The 17,454-nt window shown below is 34.2% G+C and overlaps 3 protein-coding genes and 2 non-coding genes across 5 annotated transcripts; 3 read left to right on the forward strand and 2 right to left on the reverse strand.

Moving 5' to 3' along the window:
- The first annotated feature begins 695 nt into the window (after window positions 1-695).
- TRNAA-AGC (transfer RNA alanine (anticodon AGC)) lies at window positions 696-768 on the forward strand. Its single transcript has one exon. It is a non-coding gene; the product is annotated as a tRNA-Ala (tRNA).
- A 10-nt stretch (window positions 769-778) lies between these two features.
- TRNAT-AGU (transfer RNA threonine (anticodon AGU)) lies at window positions 779-852 on the forward strand. Its single transcript has one exon. It is a non-coding gene; the product is annotated as a tRNA-Thr (tRNA).
- Window positions 853-6,295: 5,443 nt separating this feature from the next.
- LOC112284983 (uncharacterized) lies at window positions 6,296-12,793 on the reverse strand. The gene is made up of 4 exons (XM_090252249.1): window positions 12,640-12,793; window positions 9,879-9,964; window positions 8,982-9,050; window positions 6,296-8,746 (listed from the first exon to the last, which is right to left on the reverse strand). Exons 1-4 carry the CDS (start codon window positions 12,791-12,793, stop codon window positions 7,391-7,393), a joined length of 1,665 nt encoding a protein of 554 aa, XP_090108375.1. The 3' UTR covers window positions 6,296-7,390.
- LOC149988562 (putative pectate lyase 18) lies at window positions 6,682-7,364 on the reverse strand. The gene is made up of 3 exons (XM_090252248.1): window positions 7,357-7,364; window positions 7,063-7,204; window positions 6,682-6,897 (listed from the first exon to the last, which is right to left on the reverse strand). The coding sequence occupies exons 1-3, from the start codon at window positions 7,362-7,364 to the stop codon at window positions 6,682-6,684; spliced, it is 366 nt and encodes a 121-aa protein (XP_090108374.1).
- Window positions 12,787-14,249, forward strand: LOC112285102 (cytochrome c1-2, heme protein, mitochondrial). Its single transcript, XM_024525635.1, has one exon. It carries the CDS (start codon window positions 12,981-12,983, stop codon window positions 13,947-13,949), a length of 969 nt encoding a protein of 322 aa, XP_024381403.1. The 5' UTR covers window positions 12,787-12,980; the 3' UTR covers window positions 13,950-14,249.
- The last annotated feature ends 3,205 nt before the right edge of the window (window positions 14,250-17,454 follow it).

The following is a 17,454-nucleotide window of genomic DNA, read 5'->3' on the forward strand; positions in this document are numbered from 1 at the left end:
TATAGCTAGTTGAAATATTATTTTTGGTGAAATTATTTTTTTCAAGGATTTATTTATTTAAAGATATAAATTGAAGCTGACAAAAGTTTTATGTTGCGTAGGCTAAATACTATAATAGAGGCTGAGATTAGGCACATATGATAAAAAAGAAAAAGAAAAATAATCTATTGATTGGATTTGCAATTGAAAAGACATAAGTTAGTGTAGACGATGACTTCTCTAAAACATGAGGCATATATTTATTTGATGTGTGTGTTGCATGCAATCTATTTATTTATTCATATGGTTTTGTTTTAAGCAAACCATTGAACTGTCAGCAATACAACCAAAAACGTAATGTGCAGTATTTCTAGTTAAATGTTAAAATATTATCCACGTGGAAAATATGTTAAAGTAAAAAGACATAGCAGCGAGTTGAAGGACGCATGGACTAACAGTACAGTTTTGGATGGAATAAGTTTGTTGTTGTTGCTATGTTTTATTCAGTATTGGTTCATCTCCATGGAATGTTCAATGTCGTTGTGTAAAATATTTGTCGGATCAGTAAGCAACAAGTAAAAACGTCGATGTGACACGTGCTTCAGATGCGGGAGCTTGGAAGTGTTGGGAAAGGAGCGGGAGCAATAACAGCATATATTCAGAAGCAGTGGCAATATGGACATCGAATCGGAAAAGGGCCCGGAGCACCTAGGCCAGGGGATGTAGCTCAGATGGTAGAGCGCTCGCTTAGCATGCGAGAGGTACGGGGATCGATACCCCGCATCTCCACAAGAGTAGTGCTTCTATAGCTCAGTTGGCTAGAGCACCCGTTTAGTAAGCGGGAGGTCCTGAGTTCAACTCTCAGTGGAAGCAGCTTTTGATTTCGTCAATCTCTTCCCTCATTTTTTCGCCCTTCTCTTATCTTATTTGCTGAAACTTCTTCATCCCCATTTTCAATGCCTTGTGGAAGTGCTGAATGTGTAACGTTCTGTCTCACAACAGCACCACAGCTGTAGCTACAGCACTGTCTACCGACAACAAGCACACTCAATGTTATCATTCACATTTCTTCCAATTCTCTCCTTCTCTGCTGGATCTCAATTTCTTGTTTCCTCTTTTCACAATAGATGGAAAGTGCATGCTCACATTGTGGTACCTCACCCTGTTGAGTTTGCTAGGTTTGCCATGTTCAATTTGCTGCACATCCATTGCTCTTGTGACCATTTATGCCGTCAATCACTAAATTTGCCCTCAATTTATTCTAGTTTTCTCATCATCCTCTAGTGGTGATTTCACATGGGTTTTGATCATCTCCATTTTTGGACACAATTGGCTACTTATGTCAACAAACTACCACATCTTGGACAATCTTTAAGTAAAATCATCTAATATACAGTCTAACATGCACAAACTTTGCAATGTCTATTTCTTATTTATTTATTTTTTCCCAGATTTGTTTTTCTTCTTCTTTTTCTTTTAAACATTACAATATAATTTTCCACATCAAACCTTGATTTCCACACGTACATGTCTAATTTTGAAGAAATGCAAAACATCAATTATGTATATATATATATATATATATATATATTTTGTAGTTTGTATATTGCAAGAGTGACTGGCATCATAACAAAAATATATTTTTAAGATAGTATTCATATCATGTATTACTTGACTATGTTAAATGTAGTATTTTATAAAAATAAAACCAAAGATTGTCAAATATGTGCATTTAAGTTGTTATAAGTTTATATATATATATATATATATATATACATATATAATTTTCTATTTTATATAAATAAAAATAATAATTGGTTCCATCCCAAGCTAGTCTTTAATAGCCTAGCTTCTACTTGGCATTTATATTAGACCTAATATTCTATTAAGTTGCTTTGGTTGTAATCCAAGATTGTGAACTTGATATTTTAAAGTTTCAATTCTTTAGAAGTAATGTAATTGCAAACTTAATTTAAAGTACAATATTATTTTAGGACATGTATTTATGGATTCAATATACTAACTTGCATTAATTCAAATATTTTATAAGTTCATATTATTATAGGATATGCTATTACCACTACAATTTTTGCTATTGCCACCACAATCCACCACCTACTCAACATATTATTTTTAGTTATATTTATTCTAATAAAATTATTTGTTAATATTTTTAATATATATATATATATATATATATATATATATATATATATAGTTCTTTTTGAATTAAACTACTCTATGATTATTTTTTAAAATTTTATATCTTATAATAAGAGCCATGTTAAATTATTTTATTTTAATATTTTCTGATATATATATATATATATATATATATATATATATATATATTAATTTTTAGATTTCTTATGTTTATAAAAAAGTTAAAATATATTTATATTTTTAGATATTCTTAAAAATAAATAATGATAAAAAGATTTCTTATATGCAAATTTGTAATATGCTATGTCTATTGAATGGTTGCTACAATAAAATATGAAGAATAAATTTCGATATAATCTTTAAAATAATCTAACTATTTTTTTGGTTGTGTTTTAATTAAGGATAGATAACTTTAAATGTATTTTTTTTCATCCTAATCTTTAAATTTTTAAAAATAAATTGGCTATTTTAAGGACTATCTAAAGAATCTTAAACTAAAGCAATGTATTCTATAATTTTGATTCTTAATTATTATTCACTAGTTGTGATTTTTTTGTAGGATTTGCATTGTAATAATCCAATTTTTTCTTAACTTGCAATATGTATTTGTATTGGTTTTAAAAAAGGTGGCTAACATAGATGAATCTAAATTAGTCACTAGTAAGATCATCCTAAAAGACATATAAAATTAGTATTTCCTATTCATTGTTGATAGAGTTCTTTTATATTATTTGTATACTGATTTAAAAGAGACTTAACCAAGGTCTACTTGGAAAAAACTTTATTGAATCTTATGTGTATAGTCTTAATTGATTTTAAGAGATGTAGAAGCATATCAATGGTTATTGTGAATTATATTTCATCACTATTATTGGATGAATTATGATAAAAGTTTTAGATAGTGAAAATTTTAAATTTGAATATTAATTCTTATAATTATTGATTTAGTGAAAGTCCATAGTAGATGACATATAGATGAGTTTAAAGGTTAATTTTATAGAATTCAAATTGAAATTCTATTAAAGTGCCCTAAAATATAAAATAAAGTATAAATACTAAGATATAGATTTCATTGTTGAATGAAGACTTGAAATTGTAATTAAAACCATGATTAATATTATTTTTATCTTTAAGAAAAAACAAGAAAATAAGAAAGCAAAACACAAGATAGAACTTATAATAGAAGTCTAATAGTAGACATTTTATGGCAAATATATTGATTAATATTAAAAAATAAAAATAATATGTCCTTGATTGAAGTACAAAAGCATACATTTTTTTAGATGAAGGTGATTTTTTATAATGAAAAAAATACTATATATATATATATATATATATATATATATTATAGTAAAAAAATCATAATAAAAGAATAAATAAATAAAAATAAAATACAAATTAAAGAAACTAAAGATGAAAAAATTCTAAGAGTAGTAATTTATGGTTTAGTGCATTTCTTTCAAAAACAAGCCACCACAAGTTATGATTAGACTCCTTTATAAATAAGCAATGATGATGTAAAAGTCACTCAATAAATATATATGATGATGAGCTTTTGAAGCCAAATATAATTTATAGTTTTAAATTTTAGAAAAACTATTATTTTTTAAAATAAGTATATCTAAGACATTTAGATTCTAAATTCCAAATTGACAACACAATTTTTAATTGATATGCAAAGTCTTTGTTTCTTGAATTTTAACAATAGAAATCAATAATGGAAGAATGTGGTGTTGTTTTACATGAATTCTTATTTGAGAATGCACTAGAAACCTAGCATGGATGCTAAATGGGAAATTACAACAACAAGGTCCAAACAAGTCTAATATAATCTTAAATAAACTCTAATTAAATCTTAACAATTCTAATCAAAATTTTACCAAAACCAAAAGAAATTTAAAAGAATACAATAAAAAATATAAATAATTATAAATTAAATTTTAAAATAAAAATAAAAATAAAAAATTCTAAAAAAATACTAAAAATAAAAAATATAATAATTTAATAAAAAATATAAGGAAATACTAAAATAAATTTATTAAAAATAAAAATCCTAAGTAATTCTAATCAAACTATAATGTAGTCTTAAAAAATTCCTAAAAAAATTCTAATAAAAATCGAATAAAATTCCTAATAAAAAATAATTAAATCCTAATAAAACACTAACTAAATTCTGAAAAAATCCTTAAAAAATTATTATAAAATCCTAATAAAATATTAACCAAATTCTTTAAAAAATACTTATAAAGTCCTAATCAATCTTAGCAAAAGCTTAAACAAATTCAAGTAAATTCTAAGTTAATCCTAACTAGTTGTTATAATTGTTTTAAAATTCCAATAGCTATCAATTGAATCGTTGATTTCAACTATGATTTTATCAACATAAAAATTCTTAAAGAAAATAACAACCATATAAATTTTGAAGAAAGTTAAAGTTATGAATTGAGAGAAAAAGATCCTAAAACTCATGGGTGTCAGTTTTCATCTTTTTTCAATTTGGACGTTGATCTATCAGCATTCATTGCTCCTCGTCCAACTATTCAATTTCTCTCTAAATATAAAAAAGTGTAGATATCCAAGTCCAAAATTTTCTTACAAATTTTTGCTTCAATTGAATTGGCGGATTTTTGAAGATCATAAAAAACCTCACTTATCCTAAAATTCAAATATCTAAGATCCAAATCCAATAAAACTTCCATATCCTTCAATCTAACCATTTAATTGACTTCAAATTTGTAAAATAAAATTAAGACAAGCACAAGAAAGATTTCACAAAATTTCTCTTAAATATTTGCTACCATATCCACAAATACCTCAAATATGTGAATCTTGTTTTATTTCTAAAAATCTGAAACCTTTGAATATATCTCTCATTTTAAAAAGCTCTAAAAAAATACAACATACATCCAAATCACTTGAAACTAATTTTAGAACAACCTTTCTAAAGTTTGCTCTTACATTTTTCTCTTCAATCAGCAAAAGAACTCCTAATTGCCATACATGCACAATTTTGTGCCTTGGGATCGAATTTTGACCCTAGTTCACAACCAATCTTCTCCAAGTATCAATTATTGGTACCTTAAGGTGAATTTTACTACAAACTATTATTTATTTCTTCCTAAAGTTGTATATATTAATTATTTTCTTACTCTACTTTATTTTGCCTTATTTACAAGCTTACAAAGTAAGTAGAAGTTTTTATTTTTTTATAAAAAGACAATATTAACACCACATTATTTTACATTATGGTTGCTTTTTTAGTGTGGCCGCTTAGTGCATATAATAAACTTGTACCATAACTTGTTTTTATTTTTTTTATTTTTATTTTTTTATCTCTTTTGATTTTGGGATAAATTCACTTGTTTAAAATGTCTTATTATTACCATTTGATGTATGTCTAATTGGTATATGTCTAGGAGTGGGTTGAGGTGGATTAGTTAAGGATTTATAGAGGATTTGTATAGGGTTGGATTAATATTTTATAAAGAGTTGATAAGTTTGTTTTAGAAATTTATAAAGATTATTTAAGATTATTTAAGCTTTGTTGAGAAGTTGTTTCATGATTAATTAAGATGGTTAGTAGCTTAAAGAATGTTAATAAAGCCTTTATTCATGAATTGAAAAGCATATTCAACTATCTTAGAAATAAATAAAAGGTATCTAAAAAATCTTAAAAATTATCTAAGGCAATGTAGAAATATAAATTGATTGATTGATTAATATCCATTGTTTGATTTGAGGATTTTAAAAGGATTACAAATGCTAAGTCAAGTGTTTTTAAATACCATATATATATATATATATATATATATTTGATTACGAGAAGAAATTCAAGGTAAGTTAAATACCTTTTATAGTCAAATATCTAGTGCATTTTCAAGTTGAATTTCATAATGTAAAATACTCTGAATTTCCACCTTTTTATTACTAATACTTATATTGGTGATAATAAGATTATCAAAACCTTATTTAGTAAAGGTTCTACATTCTATGATTTAGATGATTTGAAACCTCAATACTATTAAATAATGAAATCCAATATATATTGTAAGTGATTTCTCTTAAATGAACAAAAAAAACTACATGTATTAAATTAAATGATTAACAACCAACTCAACTAAATTACTTAAAAAATCAACTATTTACACTGCAATGGATGTTCAAGATGTGATTAGAGATGAGACACATGGTTTGATTATTTCAAAATAAATAAAGACATATTGTGCATCGGTATTTCACATGCAGTTTGAATTAAGTATAAGTTCCTGATCACACAATAAGGAAGCCTGCTTATTGCCAGTTTGAATGCAACAAACCTTCTCTAGCGCACGGTGTGTGCATTGTTTGAATTCATTCCGTTTCTCTAGCAAACACAACCTCGACGACAACTACCGTTATCGAAGTTCTGAAGAGAAGTTCGGCGATGATTAATCCCGACAACAATTCATGATATGCCTTGGCATCATGCGTATCAAATCTCCTGACCAAGGTTTGTGCCAAGAGTCTGTATTTCATTTTCTAGCAAGCTCTTCCAGGTACTCAACTGAGAGGACCGGCATCCTCGGTCATGCTTGGCGCCCACGAGGCATGGCGAGGCACGAAGCTGCGAGCTCTGTCGTCGACAGCTGATGATGCATTCTGCACTCCAGATCCAACAAAAAAAGCTCCACTCGCGAAACTGTCGCCAATCGACATCCAGTCCCATTTTTGCCATCCTCCGAAAGTGGATCCATCGTCATCAAGACGTTTCGTCACCTGAAAAAGTAACTTATAATTCATAGGTGAGTTAAATGGCGATGCACACACCTGGTGAGGCCAACTCTAGTTCACAAGTGATGGGTCTAACGAGAGTAACATACGATACCATTACAGTGCAGAGCGAGAACGAGGGAAGAGTTGAGAGGGTGTAACGCTTGTAACCTCTTTTCTGTCTGTAGCATCGGGGGCAATGAACCTATTTGCTTGGCTCAGAATGGTTGGGTCCTCGCTACCACCGATGGCATACAAACCCCACCCGTCGGTGTAGAAGTTGTTTGCAACATGGCAGTTCCCGTAGCGGCATCTGCAAGGGTACAGGCATAGGGATCACTGACGCAAGGTTTGATTGCTGCCCGAAGTTTGCTATATACAACCCCAACTGAACTACTCTCGCAACCAGAGGCCGACGATCACAGCAGGTCTCCACTTCGCAAATCGATCTAATAAGCCATGGACACGGACATTTAGCCAGAATGTTCACTGCGGCTGTTCAAATAGCAGAGAACTTTGACCCAAACCTGGGCATTCTCTGAGTAAGGCCAGGTCCGAATCTGTTGAAAGCGACGATAACCTGCATGTTCCTGTCGAAGTCATCCTCAGGAGCGGCTCCAAACAACATCACCTGTATCACACATTCTACTATAATTAGCCCAGAAAATCCGTGTTTGTCACTTTTCGTCCGCACAATAGACAACTCGAGAAGACAATGACTAGAAAGTCTCGAAAAAGCCACGTGTTGTTCATTTCCTAGTACCTTATTGTGTTTCTCAAAGTAACAATTCGAGACTGTAATGAACGTCGAGTTCTTGGTTCCGTCGACAAGGCCATCGGCGGCCTTCGATAGGAAGCAGTGGTCAACCCAGACGTGACGCGATTGCTTGATTTGGATAGCATCACCTGTGGTCTTAGCTCGGAGAGAGTGCTGCGAGGGCGCTGTGAGAATGTGATGGGGGCCAGAGGAGATGATGTCATGTATGTGAATCCCATGGATGATCACGTTTGAGATTTCCTCGATGGTGATTTGAGACGATCCCACAAGGTGGATCTCTGCACCGCGCCCGTCGATGGTCTTGTCGCTGGTCATGACGAGCTCCCCTGCCAGCCTGATGGTCATGCTCCCATTGAAGATTATCCATAGAGGCTCGGATCTCGTCACGCCAAAACGCAAAGTTCCCGCTTCCGGTTTCTTGATGTCGTCTTTATTGGAGGTGACGACATATAGTTTGCCGTTCTTTCCTCCTGTCGCATTCTGTCCAAAGCCAATTACGCAGTTTGCCAGCGCCTGGCGACGGACTTGCCAATTTGGATCACACCACCAGCAGTCGTCAATGTAGTTCCCGGACTTACATGTGTATGGCGTGTCCCCTGGCATGAGCAAATGTGGCGTGCCAACTGCGTCGTCACCCGAACCCTCAGCCTGATCTCTGCGAAAATGAATGCCTGGAAATTTATGACTAACCGAAACATTGAAGTTCAAAAAAGTTAAACAACGTGAAAGCAGTGGTTGGTTTGGTCCAAAACAGAGGACATACTCTTCATTGTCGGCGCTGGAGATGTATTCGGCGACTGATGTATCGATAAACTTCTCTGGTACTTCGATATCGTCTTCAGAAGGGTTGTCGAGATTTCTCGACCGATCCTGCTCAATATTCTTGTCACCTACATTTATACCTGGGAATTCCAAGAAGTCGGCAATGGATCGAAAGATGGTCCGTAAAATGGATATCCTTCGGAAGTCCTCAGACAAGGAATAATTACGAGACACATCTCCTGCAAATGCCCTTGGTGAGTGAGAAGCCGTGCTGCCAGTCAGAGCAGTCACACGTTCACAGTGTACGTGTGACCCCTGTAGCGCATAGACCAGAAAAACCACGTGACAGAGAAGATGGCGAGCTTTCACGAATCTGAATCTGCATCCAGGAGGAGGACTGTGAATAAATTTTCATCATTGTTCAACACAACCAAGGATTCCGTTCGACAAGGTCTCTGCATTGCAACCAAAATCATCCTTGCCACAACTTCTGAACTTATGGGAACCGCAAGAAGAGCTGGCTGCTGTGCATCTCTGAGGCAAGAAATACCTGCATGAAGAACTCGCCATTGATGCAGCACCAGTGATCGAAACGTTTAACACTAGGGGAAAAGACTAGCTGCAATCAGCGGGGTAGCCCGTCTGCCCCTCCAACCGCAGTTTATATACGAAGATGTCCGCATTGTCGAAGAGATCATCCACCGAGTCGATGAAACGCGAAGGTTGAGGAATTGCATCGCGTCTGCTCAACTGCACTGTATTCCACGGAGCTTGGATCCAATAATTTTCGAGACATAATGATCTCGAAAAGGAAGCTTGGACACAACTTTCACTGCGGAGTCATAGAGCGGTGCGATGAATTATTTACTATAACGAAAACAATTTGACGCTCAAACCTTTCACAACCCCACTTGAACAGCGTTGAACAAATCAATCTAGGCTCATGTCTAGCATGGAAACCTAGCAACGCGGTACTAGTTAAGGATATGTAGAGGCCTTCCAGTCGTTGTACTGCTGACTAAAGCAGGAAGATCGTACAGTGCACAGTTCACCACTGCGACTTGCTCTGTTCTTGAAATGGTGATCGAGCAGGCAAAGCACCAGTGCTGAATTGCTTCCGATTATTCAACATTATAAACAGCAGATTTGTTGCTTAGTCAAGCAGTTAAGAATTAGGGCCGATTCAGATGATAAGCAAGGCTGGAATGTGCACAGGAGTCTACGACGATGACATTTGCACCGGCATTGCGTTGGCTTGCGAATGCAGATTGATTGATCTATAATTATATATTTATATTTATACATATACAAATATAAGTTGCTGTGGTGATATTCAATTTGTTAAGTTGTAAATGCCTTAACTCCTGAAAGACAATCATCCAAGTTCATGTAATATTTCCCTACCTAGTCTATTTTATTAAAACGGAACTTCTCCTGGGAAACTCACTGGTGATGTGACAAAATGATTGTTACCGAGGTTTGGATAACCAAAAGCAATTTTCACACTCATTACACTCAATTTGTCCTCCAATCCTTTTTCAACATAAGCACCATTTAAAGAATTAGTGGACTCCAAGAAGTTTATGTATTCTAGAATATCAGTACTTATGGAGAAAAAAATCTATATTCCGAATGAACTCACTTGTTCATGGAGAAATGTTATCAATATGAAATCCTTACAACTTGTTCTTAATCCGGCAACTTGTCTACATTCATTGCAAGTTTGAACACCTAAGTCTATTCTTGTTTTTTTAAAGAGAACTAAGTAATTAAGCATGTTTAATATATTTTACATTTTAACTTTTGAAAACAGAAATCACTTAAACTTTTGCAACAGTTTCAAGATATCAATATTTCTCATGTAGAAAGGAAATAATAGATTGATTGACATTATTCATATTTGACTGGAATTAACAATATTACTAGATTTACCACAAACAAGCAAAAAATCAACACATTCCAATTCCTAAAAAGCTTTGATACAATCTACTAGCATGATTGGTCTTTCATATATTGTGAACTGACTCAATTTTCATGTTGATGTACAGTGTGCAATATAAACGTTCTTCCAATTGTATACACTCTTTAAAGATGACATTAGCCCCTCTGTTAGTTGTGGCTCTCCAATCCTTAAAACTGGTTTTAGGTGTAAAGAATGTATACAATTGGAAGAATATTTATATTATACAATAAACATCAACATGAACTTTAAGTCAATTTATATTACTTGAAAGACCAATCATGCAAGTAAAGTGTAACAAAGTTTTTTAACAAATGGGACGTATTGATTGTTTGCTTATTTGTGGTTAATCTAGTAAGATTATTTATTCATTTCAACATGAATAGTATAAATTAGATAGTCACGCACATGATTATATTTATTTTTAAGATTTATGATTATACTCAGTTTTATTTATTTAATCCACACTTAATTATGTTGCACAAAAACATTGTAGTAAATGTGTTGTAAGAAATCTTAGTTTCAATAAAAAAAAAAAAGCATAATTATTAATCAGAATTTATTTTTATTTAGAAGTAAGTTTTTTGAAATAATGCATTTAGTCCAACTTAGCACATGTCTAAGGTTTTAAAGCATCAGTTTTGCAATTTTTTCTAGTCCCTACAAATTTGAAAGATTTTATGTATATATATATATATATATATATATATATATATAAGAAATTATATTGTTTATTTTAAATTTCTAATAGATTTTTTTTTTTTTTTTTTTATAGATAATTTTGATGGTCTTACCAAAATTTCTATTTTTGTGGTTAGAACAAATTCTTTTTAACAATATCTATGATATATTTGAACTTCCAAATAATATTGTATAAATTTATAATTTGTAATTTGTATCAAATTATATTTTTTTATTTTTTTATTTTATATCTTAAGCATCTAGATTTATATCTTGGTTTAGAAATATCTAAAAATATATTATCCATTTAAATTTATCAATAATAACTTAATCCAATACTTTTACTAGATGTAATGAATTACTAAGGCAACATCCTAAATATAGCTTGAGGATCCATTATAATTTACAAGAGAAGATAGAACTAAGTAAGTCAAAAAAAAAAATTCTATTATTTTTTTTTTCTACAAATATAAGACTTTTAGTTTTATTTCTTTATAATATTACCATGTGAAATTAGAAAATCTATATGAAATAAGCATGCAATTTTCATATATATATATATATATATATATATATATATATATACATACGTTTACATATTTTTTTAAAGAAAAAATTACAAACCAACTATAATAATTATCAAAACCTTCATCTTAGTATTAATGCTATAGAATGAAGTAATAATTTATGAATTTCAAGTATAACCTTGGAATATATATTTTGATATGAAAGATTTTAAGGAAATGCTTAGGTTTTTATTATGCAACTACAAGCTAACAAAATTTATTTTTTAAATTAAAATTCACATTTTTAGTATTATTTTAAATTTTTACACCTTAAAAATATTTATTAAAATAAGTCCACCTCAAAAATAGCTACTATAGTTTTTGGTTGAACAGAAAATTTTATCTATTAAATAAAGTTCAGAATATTAAAATTTATTATTAAAGGCTTCTAATTAATACTGTAATCAAATTATCTATATATATATATATATATATATACATGTATTCATTTATAAGAATATTTTTATAACACATGCTAAAAGTCTAACTAACTATTGTCTCAAATATCTTTGAAGAGTTTTTAAAACTTTATAGAATCTTCTAGTATATTTCATAGGCTTTTAGAAGCTTCTATAAAATATACTCTAGACTTCTCCAATAAGTTGTAGTATATATTTTTTATAATATTTTATATAAATATGTAAATTGACATTATAACAAATACGAGTAATATGCTGTAGACTTCTCAAACAATATTATAAACTATATATATAATTTAAAATATTCAAATACAGCCATTTATAGATATGTATTTTAAATTTAAAATTCTTTAAGTATCTTTTTTAATAAGTGCTGTAAAGAAAATTTAAAGATAAGTATTCTTCGTTATGCACTTAAATTCAATCAAAGTTTTACGAGGTGATATTTCAATGATACTTGAAAGCTTGTATATATATATATATATATATCCCTTCAACTTATACAATCCGCAGAGGGTTTTCATGATCAAATAACAATTTTTCATGAAACCCCAAAAGGGATTGCAAATTGAAACCAATTACTTTCTGTCCCCAGATCATTAGCAGCTTGGCACGGCGTGGGGTAGAGGGACAACAGTGTTGGAAAGAGCAGATCCATACCAATGTAACCAAAACTGGGCAACAACTTTTGTGTGGCTAGGGGCACAACAACGACGGCGAAGTTGTAAAGCTCCATTTCTCATCTATCAAACGGATGCAAACCATCACCGAAGCTGCTCTGGCGTCGTCATCTTCTTCATCGAGGAGGTGGGATTGTTGCCCACAAGTTCACGAATGAGCCTACGCGGAAGAATTCTTCTGCGAAGGAATTTAAGAAGGCGAACTCTTGCTGCTTGCAGAGGTGAGATTAGAGGAGTTCGGGGATGGCAGGACGAGGGGTTTCGGAGCCAATGGCGCGGGTCTTGTCTCGAGCTGTACGCAGCGTCTTGCAGCAGAGAAATCAGGTGCAGGTGGAGGCTGGAGTTGTGCGCGCCCTGGGGGTGAACGCACAACAGCAGGACACTAGTGATGCTGGTTTTTGGGCGAAGGGATTGCGGGGGCTCGCACTTGTGGGCGCTGGGGCGACGGGGCTTTTAGGGCTCGCGAGTGTGGCCTATGCCGATGAGGCGGAACATGGGCTTGCGGCTCCGCAGTACCCTTGGTCGCACAATGGTGTTCTCAGCGGGTATGACCATGCTTCGATTCGGCGCGGACACCAGGTTTTCCAGCAGGTGTGCGCGGCGTGCCATAGTGCGTCGCTGGTGGCGTATCGGGATTTAATCGGGGTGGCTTATACCGAGGACGAGGTGAAGTGCTTGGCCGCAGAAGTGGAGGTCGAGGATGGGCCCAACGATGAAGGAGAGATGTACATGAGGCCTGGGAAACCCAGCGACCATTTTCAGAACCCTTACCCTAATGAATCAGCTGCGAGATTCGCTAACGGTGGGGCGTACCCTCCCGATTTGAGTTTGATCACCAAGGCTCGTCACGACGGGCAGAACTATGTGTATGCGTTGCTGCTGGGTTATCGTGAACCTCCCGCTGGAGTTTCAGTGAGGGAGGGGTTGCATTACAATCCTTACTTCCCTGGGGGTGCCATTGCGATGCCTAAGATGTTGACGGACGGGGGTGTGGAATATGAGGATGGGACCCCGGCGACGGAATCTCAGATGGCGAAGGATGTGGTAACATTTTTGTCGTGGGCTGCTGAGCCGGAGATGGACGAGCGGAAGCTGGCTGGAGCTAAGTGGATCTTTGTGCTTTCGTTGGCATTGCTTCAGGCCGCGTACTATAAGAGGTTTAGGTGGGCTCCTATCAAGTCGAGAAAGCTTGTGTTCGACGTGGTGAACTAGAATATGGGTGCGGACGAAATTCTTTCTCTCGAGATTTCTGACCAAGCACCGCTGTTTGTGATGTTGGGACATAAGGCTTCTTCTTGGACGAGTTTTTAGTTTAGGTTGGGGATTGAATGCGTCTGATATCTAGATGGGTATTAACCTTCTATGCTGGGGTATCAACATGGAGGTTAGCTGAACTAATTTGTCTGATCCGCGAGGAGTCCAACAGAGTCCGTTAACATTTGTTACGATTGTGGCGAACGATGAGTAATTTGGCAATAATACTTCAGTTCACTTTTCGTGGATTTTAGCGTATCAAGTGATGTTATGCTGTGTATTTTGATTGTGGTATTTGGAGCTTATGCATATGTTGTCTTTGAGTAATTTTTGTGGTCGTAGTTTTCGTGATGGTACTTTCTGCAACCCTAAATGCGCATTTGTGTGGAGTCAGGAAATTGTTTGCAGAATGGATACTTGGTCTTCGTTTCAAAAAAATTATGGGGAATTGTTAAGTGGCTCCAGACAGAAATTTTCTTTACTGCACTTAGGGTTCTGGTGTGTCACGTGGTAGGCAGTAGACCTTCGGCACCTTTTCGAACGAGTGTTTTGCTGATTTTTTGGAGCATCTAAATCTCAGTCTAGTTTCTAATACCCCTACGGCTCTTTTAAAATGCTTGGTGTCAGGTGAATTGCTTTTTCTTAACACTTCGATCTCTTTTTATTTCGCTGGCTGTCAACACGAGTAATTTTACTTGCTTAGTCACTTAATTGGTAGCTTAGGTATCCCGTCTGTGACTGTTTATGCTGTATTCAGTCTGTCGCTCGCTTTGACACAGATTTAAGTGTAAAAACAAATCTCCGGGGATGTAGATGTAAAAGCCATATCACTACCGTGAATGGTGACTGCCTGTTAATGTGACGGGGTAGACATTGTGTTAGATTCTGGTCTTGAACTTTGGGCGGAGTCTTTTGTAATTAATGCTGGGTAGGATTGAGTAGGAAGGTCCTATTTTTATTCACAATACAGAATTTAGATCTTAATGAACTTGCCCTATCTTACGAAAAGTACTCAGCCGTGCATCCTTAATCCTTTAGTTTCCGGGAGGTAATTATTCATGTGATTTAGTCATGATCTTTGACTTTTGGCAACACCTTGGGGTTCATTGTTCTTTGAGCGAATGCACTTCTTCATGAGTTCGTCATATGATCTCATGTCGATATCGTGCAATGTTACGAATGCAGCTCTGCACTTGAACGTTTATTTATTTGTTCCATAAATTGCAACCAACATTAGAAAGTTTATATAAAATTTGTCAAGTTGTTTGAGAGATTGGTGGGAGACTTTTACACTGCGAATGACATAAAAAAAAAATGTAAAGAAAATTACACTTCGAATTGATTTGGTTATTGTAATGCTGTGCATAGTATTACAATTAAGAGAAAGTCACATTCAGATGTGGAGTTTGCATGTTTGCATCTAACAATTTGAAAGTGTTGCATTGAATATAGTGAAAATTTATTTAGATTATGTTTATCTAATATATGGAATAGAATCCACTACTTTTAAGGGGGTGGAATGATGGGTGTATTTAAGACAATGTGGTTAGATTTTAATAGACATATAAAAGAGTAATAGAAGCCCTATACAGTTGTTATTTGATGAAAAATCCTCAAACCTCAAAGATGATACTTTTGAACAAAATTGACATGATGCAAATTGCCATTAGAATGTGCTATCTCCATGACATGAAGGTGGTTCATTGTGACATAAAACTTGATAATATTGTAAACACAGATTTCAAAGGAGAAAAACTTGAGTCATGTGGTTCTGTACATGTAAAGCTAATTGACTTTGGTGGATCCAAACTTTAAGTGAATGGTCATGAAGTTCCAACAAGAAAATATATACAAGATGATTTGTAATTTGAACTGAGATCGATGAGAAACTACTATGGTGATATTCAACTTAGCTGTATTTCCCTCACAACTGTACGCAATAGCAGTTTGAGGAGAAAATGTTACATGGTTTCAGCCGGCTGTGAGGTGGGAAATTTGAAGGAACATGGAACGCTGTAGGGTTTTGTTAGGGTTTACACGCTTGCACAAACACTTAACTCTTATGTCCAAGAGGTACTGAGAAATGATAAAAGCAGACATACTTCCGGGTTTGGTTATTCCGAAGGTTTGTCAGAGATAAGCCTGGCCACTGAAAGGAGTTTCAACCATGAGCCTGACGTAATGACCTATTGCCAAATCCCAAAATTCGACAATGGCGGCTGTCACGATTGATACTCAAGTTCTTTGATGATTAACTGTGATCCAGAACCCTGATTCCTCTATCAGTAAAACACGAAATTTGATATATATTATTAAAGAAGTATGGCGATTCGTGTTTGCTTTGGGATTAGTGCGGCTTGCTCATAAGCCTAGAACTGAAGTAGTTAGAAACATGCTAACCGGATGTGTCCTCAGAAACTTGGGTAGTGCAGGAGTTCGGGGGATCTTACTGTGGTCGATTGCTTCTGGATCGTGTCTCAACGGTTTCTGTGACTTCTGCGTAATCGATCACACCATCAGAGTTACTGAAACTAAACCCATCAAGCCAGAATTTCATCATGTGCTGGCAACAACCGCATTCAGACACAGCCCTAACTCACTCTAGTATCGCAATTAATTGGATTCATCTCTTGAAATCTCAATCCACTCACATTATCAAAAGTTTGTCATGATGTGCCAAAAAAACTACCACTGCACACAAGTACAAAGTCATGACCTCTACATCCAGGAACCGAGGAAATAATCGGGGCAAGTCGAAAGAAGATTGATCAAATTCCCCGTGAAAAGAGTGGAGCAATTCGAGTCAGCGGAAGAGTGGTGGGATACCGGAATGGAAGAACGCCTGTTCTGGACAGTTTCACGACTCGTATCTTTCCTCCCGACCCCCACTTACTTCTCTAACTTGAATACAGTACTCAATCTATTGGGTATCAAAGACGAGCAAACATCTATGTTTGTTTGTAGAATCATCATGCATCATGAATTGTATACAATGATGGTCTTGAATGTAAGAATTGCAGCAACTCATACTCAAAATTTGGATAAGAAAAGAATTCTTAGGGCCAAGAGAATTTAGTTCACAAATCTATGGCCACGGAAATGACTCCAAAAAAGTAATTTTGATGTTTTTTTCCACACATCATTTGATTGTACGTGATGAAGTGGTTTAGATCACAAGAATTGAGTTTAACCCATCAGTACTTCGGAAGTAAGTAAATGGGGTTGACAAAGCGGTACTTGTTGCCTACGTACAGTGCCTGAAAATATCACTACTTATCATCATCTAACAAGCAAACATTTCATGAATTTTAGACGAGCTTGAAATTGTTGAAGAAGAGCTGACCGTAGCGAAATGTGCGCCTCGCCAATGCGTGGCATATAACAGAGGCCGATAATGAAAACGGTCTAGCACCAAGGTTTCCAATTCATCCGCAGTTCTTCTGCGATCCCAGTATATCATAGA

The sequence above is a fragment of the Physcomitrium patens genome, chromosome 7, assembly GCF_059467195.1.
Source record: "Physcomitrium patens ecotype Gransden chromosome 7, ASM5946719v1, whole genome shotgun sequence".
Classification (NCBI taxonomy): Eukaryota; Viridiplantae; Streptophyta; class Bryopsida; order Funariales; family Funariaceae; genus Physcomitrium; species Physcomitrium patens.